Genomic DNA, 12,191 nt, shown 5'->3' with positions numbered 1-12,191 from the left:
CTGGAGTAAAGTACTCTTTTACTCCATGCATCTTGGTGTACACTGTGTGCTCGTGTACATTTGGGGTAGTTCGCATCGCCAACATTCGTGTTCGGGTGCGCTCGCATTTTTGGCGGTCTCAAGTCGCGAATCAAAGGAGACGAACTAGGACGAGTGCCGAGCGCAGACGGGCACGAACGAACATAGCCAGTACACACTCGCTGTCATTCGTAGTCACGGACGCTCTCTTTATACAGTATTTACTGCAGTGGGTGTGTAGTTAGAGTTACTTTTAGTTTTTGTTATTTAATTATTTTCCACTAGATCTTATATAGATAAATTAATTGTACAAAGTATGGCGTATTCTAATGAGGAAACGCTGTTATTTTTGGAACTATACCATAGTGAGCCTGTTCTGTGGCCGTGGGATAATTAAATTGAATATATATATGTAAACATTATCGTTTAAGAAAACCAGCATTTTAATAAAAAAGCAAGCATTAATTTTAAATTATTAAGCCACAGAGAAGTAAGAAACTTAGGATACATTCAAGTGGTGTCTAACACCAAACGAAAATTACAGAATTTCCTTTAGAATTTTCTAGAATATTCTTTGACGTTAGCGTCCATGTTGCACAAAATTTGGTGCGAATGTTTTGCCGCGAATACGCAATATTGGGTTCAGCACAGTTCGGCCGAAGTTAGCCGATAGTGTACTTGGTTAGTTCGGGATGGTTCGGGCTGCACATTCGTCAACATTCGTGGTCGCATCACATTAACCTATCAAATTAATTTTGTCATTGCTTGCTTGCTAATGTATTGAAGTGTATTAATGTATTGTTTGTAAAATGGTGTTTGCCGTTGAGAATAAATAAAGGAGACAAACTGAGGCAACAAACTAGCCTACCCTACGAAGAGGATAATATTTCATTTTATTATTTAATTTATTCCAACTTTGTTCCTTTTGATCAGTTCCGTGGTACTTTATAATACAATAGGCTGAGTAGTAAAGGAACATTTTCTCGCAAGTTAATTTTGAGGTCACCTATTCAATCCTGAGCAAAGTTTGTAAATTTGTCCAACGATTCAATTCAAATTAATACTTTCTTATTAAATTGCGACCATACAAAGTAGCTATATTTTAAGCCAAGTATGAATGAAGATGAGTGTAGTATGAGTGGCGCGATCTTGTAGTATTGGTAGTGACCAAGGCCGACATTCCTTAGACACTGCTATTATAATAAATAGCCCATACAGCTAATGGCAACTAAGGGGCCTACAGTATATAGTGGAATCCGAACTACATTTTTGCCTTGGCGAATTGGTATAATTATCGTAGGATAGTACTGCGGATAATCGTACTCACTCGTGTGGACGTTATTCCACACCAGGAATATCGCATCCACAGTGCATGCCTATAAATATCAACAATTCGTGACCTCCAATCAGCTGGATTACAGGGTGACGCCACCCGTAATTATATATAAGGATAAAATTTGGGCCTGGCATTGCATAGGCCTGGATGTTATTTAAGTTTAACTTATGTGGATAAACTTGTTCTAATAGTCAGTGCTCAACTCATAAAATAGGCCCTCTTCTCAGTTGTTTAAAAATTCAAATATTTCTTTCCTTGCAATATCTGGGCCCTAAGAAACGGGCTTGTTGACTTGTTGAGAAAAGTGTATTCCTTAAGACAGCTCAACTTGTATGAATGTAGGGTCAGGGACTTGGGCCTATTATTGGATTAGAGAAGTTATGTGCTAATCTACCACACAATTGCGTAAGTAACTCGAATTATTATAAGATTCCTTCGTAATTTAAGTTCTTATAGTCATCATGCTGGTTATCAGAATCTTTACTGTAATAGGGTTAACAATAAACATTTTCACAAGGCAAATATTTTAGGCCTATGTCAGGTTCAGTTCAGAATATTACAGTACAATGCATACAGTGAATGCAAATAAATAAGTACGTATAATAACACACGTATAATACGTATATTTGTAGTATAATAGATTAGTGAACGAAGTGAACGAATCTATGTATCGTGTACTGATCGTGTATAGCGGAGTCGGAGAATTTACAGAATATTACAGTGAATGCACGTAGTGTAGTATAATAAGTATATCTGAACGATTCAGATATGATGTACTTAAAAATGTAATCAGACAAGTTGTAATTACTTCGCACTGGTAGAGTTGCATCTTAGATATGGCTTGACAGTGTGGGGAGGAACTTCAACAAAAAATATGAATCGAATTCTTGTCCTTCAAAAGAAAGCCATAAGAGCCCTCGCCAAAAAACCTTGTCCCACCACAGACTTGCAGACTAGCATTCGCAAAACTAGGAATCCTCACAGTGGTGTCTCTCTACATACTTGAAACCATAAAGTATGTGAATGAAATAAACCCCCCAAGAAACCAAGACCTGCACCACTACAACACCCGTCATGGCTCCAAATTTGCACTACCAGTTCACCGAACAACTCTTTGGGAGAAAAAACCTTCCTACACCGGCTGCAAGCTGAGGAACCATCTACCTGACTACCTGAGAGACCTGACTGGCAACAAGCTACACCAGGAGTTGAAGAAGTGGCTAATCGCAAGACCCTTCTACTCAATAAAGGAATTTTATGAAAATTAACATGTACAATTCACTATTGTATTGACACTATTGTAATTCTTGACGAATTAACAATAAAGAATATTGTATTGTATTGTATTGTAATTCGCTTAGTCTGCAGGTTTGCTGTGGCGGGGGTATTTAATATAATCAGCAAGTTTGGTTGGTTAGGTTAGGTTATCACAGTGTTACAATTATAAAAAGCTAAGTTAATTTTGTAACTAAAATATTATAAATTAAATTTTCTTAAATCGAAGTGAGTGGCTCTCCGGCTCTCCCATAATCCCCCGCTCCTTCGCAGAAAAGGTTCACGTTCTCAGTTGGTCAGTTCCACGATTACTAAAAAAATACTAAAAAAAATTCTAGCAATCGTGGTCAGTTCTCATCAGTTTCTGGGAGAGGAAAATGAGACGCTAGCAAAGTAAACACTGATTACTACAATTAATTCGGAAAAGCGCCGATGAAAACTGAAAAGAGCGGCTAACCTTCTCACGACCACGACAGTGTTTACGGTTTGTCTAGTTTCATAGTTTTTTTTAGGACTTTCAACATTATTTCATTATTTGTAAAGCTGATGCTACCAGTACACTATCGCCGAACATTCGCCCGAATGTTTCGCCGAATGTTCGGGTCAGATTGCGACCAGGAATGTTGACGAATGTGCAGCCCGAACCATCCCGAACTAACCAAGTACACTATCGGCTAACTTCGGCCGAACTGTGCTGAACCCAATATTGCGTATTCGCGGCAAAACATTCGCACCAAATTTTGTGCAACATGGACGCTAACGTCAAAGAATATTCTAGAAAATTCTAAAGGAAATTCTGTAATTTTCGTTTGGTGTTAGACACCACTTGAATGTATCCTAAGTTTCTTACTTCTCTGTGGCTTAATAATTTAAAATTAATGCTTGCTTTTTTATTAAAATGCTGGTTTTCTTAAACGATAATAAAAAGTAGAGTACGTAGAGAGAGTACTTACTCATTATTAAACAAGTATATGACATAGGCTATCATAAAAAAAACCAAATCATTGTAGGACTAATGAAATTATTTTTGTAAGGTCAGTAAGATTGAAAATTTCATTATGAAGGTTAATTACAAGTCTCAAGTCCTATATTTAGTTCTTTACTACATCTTAATTTGTGGGATTACACAAAACTAATTTATCAGGGTTTTTATTCGTTACTTTTAGAGACAGGCAAGAGTGTTAAAAGGGAATTTTTGGTTTGTTGAGGGTAATTTTTAGAAAAAGCGGGTAATTCTTTGCTTTGGAGGGGGTAATCGGGCCATAGTGGATTGGCAACACTGCGAGTCGTTAAGTAAAGGCAGTGTTGCCAGGTGTACGATAATTATCGTATTTGTACGATTATTTTGCTCCTTCCCCATAAAAAATAATTTTGACGTTGTGTACGATTTTTTGTCATAATGTACGATTATATTTTGGGGGCTGGAAAATAAACTATTTCATATTGATTATTATACATTTAAACACGTTTCCCACTTTTAATATATGGAAAAACGGTAACATCACTTCGTTGCTGTTCGATCTGGCAACCTTGCAAAGGCATCAGCTCAGCTGCACTGAGCTAAAATTATAACTGGAGGTAGCACTGCCATGGCAGAAGTCTGTCAAGAGCGTGTCGCTGATTTTGTTAGGTTGGTATAGCAGTGAGTTTTTTTAACCAATGGCATGGCTTCTATAACTAGGTCTGTATAGCAGTGAGTTTTTTCATCCAATAACATGGCTTCTTTATAACTCACACCTCACGCAAACATGGCGGCTGGCGACACGCATCTTTGACATTCAGTGCTACCTCCAGTTAGAATTATAGCTCAGTGATCAGCTGTGTTAGAGAGGGCCCATTGGCTACCAACTTAAGTGTTTATAGGAGAATTTTGAGAGAAGTTGGCCGCCATTTGTACTAGAGGTAGATTACGTTGTACCTTCAATTAATTATTGTACTCATTACATTGGCAGTAGGGGAATGAAATAAAGCAATGAGCTGGTTGATTTTTCCAGTTGAGACCGAAAATACCATCATTTTACAGTGTTTCAATTTTTTTCTAGCAGAGATGCAGATTCCGCGTGTGTGTGTGATAGTGTGCTGCCTCCGGTAGAATTTATATTTTTCATTTTTCTAGCTCAGTGGTAGGCTAGTAGAGCAAAAACGGTGGGTGGCAGAGACAAATAGAGTAAAATTTCGGCCATTCCATCATCGACTTGCTTGTTTTACATTATAATAATATTATTATAAAATAAAATTGTGTGTACGATAATTTTGCCCCAAAAACGATAATTTTGGCCTGCTTGTACGATAATTTTCGCCGGCGAATCTGGCAACACTGAGTAAAGGAAAGGACTAAAGGAGGTTAGTTTTGGATTAGGGCCGGCTGGGGCTGGGCGCAGAAAGTGTATTTCAAGAAACAGTAAACAACCGTTATCTATGTCTTTTTGTTAATTGTTAATAGAAAACAGGTCAACTTATATTTTTAGTTAACACTGTCAGAAAAGTATGGCAACTAGGATTCCAGCCAGCTTTTGCATCTTATCCAAACACTTATTGGTTTCAAGATCACCTGCCCAACTTTCTTTAGGCCTACATGATAGAAGCAGATTACTCCCTCGGTTGACATCAAGTTTTAATGTAAGTTGAGTAGTAATACCTACTAGAGATTTAAAGAAAATTTCCGGTTATTCTTGTTATAGATAGGCTAGACCACCAGCAAATAGGCTTAACTTAGGCCACCGGCGAATAGGCTTAGGCCACCATAAGTAGTAGGCCTATTAGCCTAACTTATAATAAATGCATTTTCCAAAATTTATCAAAATATGTCCATAAACAGTCAAACTACAATAACTTATGCCTAGTTTATTTATTCTCCATAAGAATAACATAGGAATTTGAAAATTACAATTTTTTGGAATTTTATCTGTAAGCATTAACTTAACTTAGGCGCATGATAACTCCTACGAAAGCAACTTACTAACTTTTGTTTTTTAACCTTAGCAGTTGCCAACAATCGTAATACGATCGTTCGCCGTCACGCCTCTGAGATTGGCCACCATCATAATGCGATAGTAAGGGCCAAAATTTTCTTAACGGTAAAAAAACACATAAGCTTATTCAACTCAGATGTGAACCCTACCACCCCAACCATTCGAAACATCACATTCCGAACTTTAATTTTATTAGTACATAAACAATGTAGCCAGGTAACAATGCCACGACGATTAGAAATCAAATGAATTTATGGCGCAGTACTACTTTTGCAGCTGACACTTGGAAACTGTCAAAACAAAACTTGACTTGTTTGGCATTACCCTGCTCGGGTAATTTTTGGGATGTTGCGGGTGGTAACTTACCACTCATTGTGGTATTGATTTTTAGAACAAAATGTTGATTGGTCAACAGTTACGATTTTATGAAAACAGTTATTTTCAGAATTTATAACAAATGGCCAATCATCGCAATACGATAGTATGGAAAATACGAATTATATAGGCCTACAGGGTTAGTTATTATTACTAAGTCATATAATACGGTATGTCATTTTAAAGAGGAAGAAATAAAGGTTTTGAGAGTGGTATCTCTTTGCTCATGGTTATTTCCGTTTGCTCTCAGGAAGACGACTAGTGCGTCACTACTGTCAAGGTCTCATACACAAAGTGCCTTGTATTTGCCATTGCGTGTTGAAGCCAGTGAGTTTTCGCTCTCGTGTTATCGCAATTTATTACATAATTCGTTGTTATTTCGTAGTGTTAGAGAAATGTGTGTGTGTGTGTATAGTTATAATCTATATACTTATTTAATACGCAAGCAGGTTTTTTGTGAATTTACTTTTTTTTTGTTGCAATGATGTTTTGTTTAATGGTATGCAGCTTCTCTTGTTATTTCAAATGCAATTTTTCTCTTTCCATCAGTGTTGCCAGGTGTACGATAATTATCGTATTTGTACGATTATTTTGCTCCTTCCCCATAAAAAATAATTTTGAAAAATTGTACGATAATTTTGACGTTGTGTACGATTTTTTGTCATAATGTACGATTATATTTTGGGGGCTGGAAAATAAACTATTTCATATTGATTATTATACATTTAAACACGTTTCCCACTTTTAATATATGGAAAAACGGTAACATCACTTCGTTGCTGTTCGATCTGGCAACCTTGCAAAGGCATCAGCTCAGCTGCACTGAGCTAAAATTATAACTGGAGGTAGCACTGCCATGGCAGAAGTCTGTCAAGAGCGTGTCGCTGATTTTGTTAGGTTGGTATAGCAGTGAGTTTTTTTAACCAATGGCATGGCTTCTATAACTAGGTCTGTATAGCAGTGAGTTTTTTCATCCAATAACATGGCTTCTTTATAACTCACACCTCACGCAAACATGGCGGCTGGCGACACGCATCTTTGACATTCAGTGCTACCTCCAGTTAGAATTATAGCTCAGTGATCAGCTGTGTTAGAGAGGGCCCATTGGCTACCAACTTAAGTGTTTATAGGAGAATTTTGAGAGAAGTTGGCCGCCATTTGTACTAGAGGTAGATTACGTTGTACCTTCAATTAATTATTGTACTCATTACATTGGCAGTAGGGGAATGAAATAAAGCAATGAGCTGGTTGATTTTTCCAGTTGAGACCGAAAATACCATCATTTTACAGTGTTTCAATTTTTTTCTAGCAGAGATGCAGATTCCGCGTGTGTGTGTGATAGTGTGCTGCCTCCGGTAGAATTTATATTTTTCATTTTTCTAGCTCAGTGGTAGGCTAGTAGAGCAAAAACGGTGGGTGGCAGAGACAAATAGAGTAAAATTTCGGCCATTCCATCATCGACTTGCTTGTTTTACATTATAATAATATTATTATAAAATAAAATTGTGTGTACGATAATTTTGCCCCAAAAACGATAATTTTGGCCTGCTTGTACGATAATTTTCGCCGGCGAATCTGGCAACACTGCTTTCCATTCTACTCATGTGCTTAAATATATATTATTTTGTAAATGGTGTATCCGTTGGAATGAATAAATAAATAAACAAGTAAATTTACTCCTCCGAAACTACTGAACCCATTGAAATGTTTTTAGTGTCATTGGAAAGAGGTAACGTGAAGTTGTCCAGAAACCTTCTTATTAGGGACATAATTAGAGAGTGAGGCCCTGCGACCTTTAAAGTTTCATATTTCTCCGCAAGATTAACATGGGAAACAAACATTGTTATGAAATTCCAGCTGTTGTCAGAAATTAAAAGTGAGAAGAAGAACATAAACAGTCAATAAGTTTGCTAATTTAACAGTTTGCTACAAACATTTACTGACTTGGTTGAAATAAAATATTTACTATTTGAATTTGGGTTGGCGTAAATATTACAAATGGAAAATGCAAGAGAGCCTGGATAATTTGATATAGGTAGGCTACTAAAAATAAAACTGAATTAACACTGTGCTGCATTTATATGAGCAAATATGCAAATATGAGTGAAGGATGAATGTAGGATGAGTGGCGCGATCTTGTAGTCTTGTTAGTGACTAAGGCCGACATGTTCCTTAGACACAGCTCTTAATTAATAGCCCATATAGCTAATGGCAACTAAGGGACCTACAGTTGATAGTGGAATCCGAACCACATTTTCCTTGTAATTTACGAATTGGTCTAATTATCAGGATAGTACTGCGGATAGTCGTAGTACTCAATCCACACCAGGGAGCATCGCATCCACAGTGCATGCCTTTAAATATCCACAATTCGTGACCTCATAGTAGCTGGATTACAGGACGACATGGAAACATAGGAAAGACATTAGAATACCACCAAGTAGAACAAATATAAATGATCTTTTTTTTATTTATAATCGTTATTATGGACAACCTAAAGCGGCTATCGGAAATTATGACTGTTATTCGTTTTACTAGGCACGTTTTTTAAGTAAGGACCGTTTTTAAATTTCTTCGTTCCAGCACTGCGATTGGCATTTTCGACATTTGCGCTGTGTATGTGCATCTATTGGTAAGACATAGCCGGAAATTCGAGAAAAATCGGCCGTGTTTACATCCGGTTTCGAGCATTCAAAATGGTGCCGCCAATTGAGACTGCCGCCGACTGTGAAGTGAGCGCTGTAATTAGATTTTTAAGAGCTTAAGGTGTGAAAGCCATTAAAAATCATCGACAGATTAGTGAAGTGTATGGCGAGAACATTATGAGTGACGGAATGGTACGCAAGTAGGTAAGGACATTTTAAGACGGCCCCACCAACGTTCATGATGAGCAACGCACTGGTTGTCATCATGGGTACGGGGACAGTAATGACGCCGCCCAGTGCGTTACTCATCATGAACGTTCGTGGTACCGTATTTCAATTCACATATCCACTTCTTTTAAAAAAAATATTCTTTTCACTTTACTGAAAAAAACATTGTAAATAATTTCTAGAATCTCCTGTTCTTTCCAAACAAAAGGAATGTGTGGTTGGCTAGGCATCAGGGCACACCCTAGTCAATGATGGCTGACTTAAAATTAATTACAATAAATTTCAAATCCACAGGTGGTTATACTAATATGATGATGTTTATGATAATATGATGAGACGGATTATAAGTGATGTGACATGTTTAACCCAATTTTACAGCAAAGCATTGGGATATTCAACTCGTGTGGATTATCAAACAACAAAAGTATCGATTTGATTTACAACCAAAACTCTGGAAACTTTAAGCTGTAGGCCTAAGTTATAACAATCAAAAATATGATGAGATGGATGGATATCAAAAGTTTTAACAGTTTTACAATCGAAGTATAGTATTTGTATGCTTAAAAAAGTATCAATTTAACCCCTACTTAAAGCTGGGTTTTCCTAGACCGTGAAGCAGTGTGCGGAACGGGAGAGCGGACTCCTCTTATCTTGGGGAATTAAATGTTGCTGTTTTTCCCAGAAGCGTAGCGGAACACCAAGTTAATTGATTTTCTGTGCTCTGCTTCCACGTCCAGGAAAACCCGGCTTAATGGAATAGTTTATGAGTTGTTATATCAATTAGCCTAAATCAATAGGCTACTATTTATTTCCTTATGTTTTTTATGTACGAATAAATTAGGCTACTTATTTTTCAGGGAAGGCAAGCACTGCAGAACTGCATAAGGTGTGTGAGTTCAGATGAGAGGAAAAGCAATGAAATTGAGATCTACAACGGCCCACTTTCTCAACGTATTAGAACTGTGAAGCTTTTTTCTTTAACATCAAGTTTGTTTGGATTGGCCTGTCAACCCATATTGTTAGAAAAAGTGGTTGAAGAAGGCCATAGCCTTGCGGTGCTTATTTTTTCTGGAGCAATAATACAGTTTTTTACCTTTGTTACTCCATTTTTGTTTCATTATATTACCAAGAGATATGTCAGAAAAATATACTACAACGAAGAAGCTGACGAGTATGTGGCATTAACGTATAGTTTTTTTGCAGGAGATAAGTTGGTGAGTTTAATTTGAACTTTTAATATGGCCTAACTCATTGGAATCCCATTTTATTAAGCAGGCGGCAAATATCTGTTTTCTCAACTAAAACCTTTCTTGGAAAGTCCATGAAAACAGAGTTGTGTGGGAAAAAGATGTTACAATAGCAAACAAAATGGTGCCTATCCCCTCAGTTCCAAGTGTAACTCAGAATCTAAATTTTGATTCTCTCTATTGGGCTTGAGGATGATTGGATGACTTTATTTACCGTCTTGTTACATTAACAGTACAAGTGTAGTTTGTCGAGTGGTGTTTGTAGATTTCTCTCAATATATCCCTGTAATAGCACCGATTCAGCAGCTAACACACATTTAATTAATATTGTTTCAAATTTAGTTAGAAATTTGATGAATATAAATCAACAGAAGCCTTTGATTGCAACAGCTCATGTAATTTCTCCACACCACTTGATTACTATTGATTTGTGACACTTCACTCATGTAAATCAATGTTTTTCAGCTTAACTTCAAAGCCGAAGATGTAGTCTGTCCGGATATTCCCGGGATGTTCACAACGTGGATCGTTAAAGGAGCTCCGTTGTTCATTGATGCTAGCCACTTTGAATACTTGGACCATTACAAGAGGCTAATGGGCTTTGACAAACCGATAGACTTTAAATTGGACGATAAACCAACCAAAGAGTAGGCTAGGTTTAGTGTATCAGATTTGTTCTGTGATTAAATAGTTGTGTAGACTTGTTTTTTTCTTATTGAATACCTCAGTCTAGTAGTTAAATGTTGGGTAGGGTTTTCTTGTTTATTCTAGAAACCACTTGGGCTTTTAGTGGTAAAAAGTGTAAAAGTAGTAAAAATTAAAACCAGGGGGTCTTACAATATATTATTACTTATTTAATATGCAAGCAGGTTTTTTGTGACAATTATTCCTCCGAAACTGATTGACATATTTTTGGTGTTATTGGAAAGAGGGTACCGTAACGTGAAGTTGTGCAGGAAACTTTCTTTTTACGGAAATAATTAGAGAGTGAGGTCCAGGGGCTCTTTTAAAGTTTCATTTTTCTCCATAAGATCAACATGGGAAACATTGTTATGAAAAAAGTGAGAAAAAGAACATATGTTAATTGTAAACAGTCAATGAGTTTGCTACAAAAACATACTGACTGGGCATTGGGTTGAAATGAAATATTTACTATTTGAATTTGGGTTGGCGTAAATATTAAAATGGAAAGGAAACTGAATTAACACTGTGCTGCATTTCTCAGTAATCATTGAAAAAGCTGATTTGCAAACTATCAATAACTATGGCAACATAGGAAGGTCATAGAACATTACTAAGGGGAAGAAATAGAAATAATGTCGGAAAAATTTGTAGAAAACACTAAAAAACAAGATTAGCTTTTGAAAAATTATAAGATATTTACAAGAAATGTTGATTATATTGATCTGTTATGTACATGTTGAGTATTTCCATAACCTTTTAGTCGAATCTTTTAAAGTCATCAGAAATTATGAGGTTTTAAAATAACGCCTGTAATATTTAGCAATTGCTCGAATTCGAGCAACAGGTACACTAGTTTTTAATTCATTGGAATGAATTGTTTTTGGTAAATTGGAAAAAGGATTTAAAACTTTTTTTAGTTTTGATAGTTTGACATACCTACCATACAAAAGTGAATAATGAAGTTTATTTCCCTAGTAGTTGGATATAAGGATAATCCTACATAAGATGTATGATCAAAATTCAAATTGAAGTTTAAAATACAAAATGAAGTTTCCTGCCACACAAATAATCCATAGGCATTTTTTTAAAAAAGCAATACATTTTGATCTAGAACTTAAGCACAGTTGAAAACTTATGTAACAGGAGCTGTCTACGACAAAAATGTTTTTCTAAAGGTAAGGCAGACTGGCATTAGTATACCAGTGATAGTTCACTTAAAACGTCTTTCTCTTAATTTGTTTGTAGGTTTATTCTACAGTACTTGCAAATAATAAAATTTTATTTTCATGTCCAAATAAGCTTCTTTAAAGTCCTCCCAAATCATCCTTGTCTCAAGCCACAACCTGTAAAATCTGCTCAGTTGATAATGGTCCCAGTTGAATGTCTGTTGCAAAACTGTATTGTTGGGCAA

The 12,191-nt window shown here is 36.3% G+C and overlaps 1 protein-coding gene across 1 annotated transcript; it reads left to right on the top strand.

The window, feature by feature from the left end:
* The first annotated feature begins 4,966 nt into the window (after positions 1-4,966).
* LOC128994115 (transmembrane protein 70 homolog, mitochondrial) lies at positions 4,967-10,796 on the top strand. Its single transcript, XM_054418399.1, has 3 exons — positions 4,967-5,248; positions 9,707-10,063; positions 10,562-10,796. Exons 1-3 carry the CDS (start codon positions 5,117-5,119, stop codon positions 10,745-10,747), a joined length of 675 nt encoding a protein of 224 aa, XP_054274374.1. The 5' UTR covers positions 4,967-5,116; the 3' UTR covers positions 10,748-10,796.
* Positions 10,797-12,191: the final 1,395 nt, after the last annotated feature.

The sequence above is a fragment of the Macrosteles quadrilineatus genome, unplaced genomic scaffold (assembly GCF_028750875.1).
Source record: "Macrosteles quadrilineatus isolate MER2022 unplaced genomic scaffold, UCM_ALF_1.0 Scaffold_5__1_contigs__length_97177068, whole genome shotgun sequence".
Lineage (NCBI taxonomy): Eukaryota > Metazoa > Arthropoda > Insecta > Hemiptera > Cicadellidae > Macrosteles > Macrosteles quadrilineatus.
Note: the sequence above shows the minus strand (reverse complement) of the source record. Positions and strands in the feature narration are given on the sequence as shown.

What these genes read in the sequence shown, in the direction of transcription:
- LOC128994115 (XM_054418399.1), top strand. Translation starts at nt 5,117, where the DNA reads ATGGCAACTAGGATTCCAGCCAGCTTTTGCATCTTATCCAAACACTTA. An exon ending in GGTTGACATCAAGTTTTAAT is followed by an intron (nt 5,249 to 9,706) that starts GTAAGTTGAGTA and finishes CTTATTTTTCAG; the next exon opens with GGAAGGCAAGCACTGCAGAA. An exon ending in TTTTTGCAGGAGATAAGTTG is followed by an intron (nt 10,064 to 10,561) that starts GTGAGTTTAATT and finishes AATGTTTTTCAG; the next exon opens with CTTAACTTCAAAGCCGAAGA.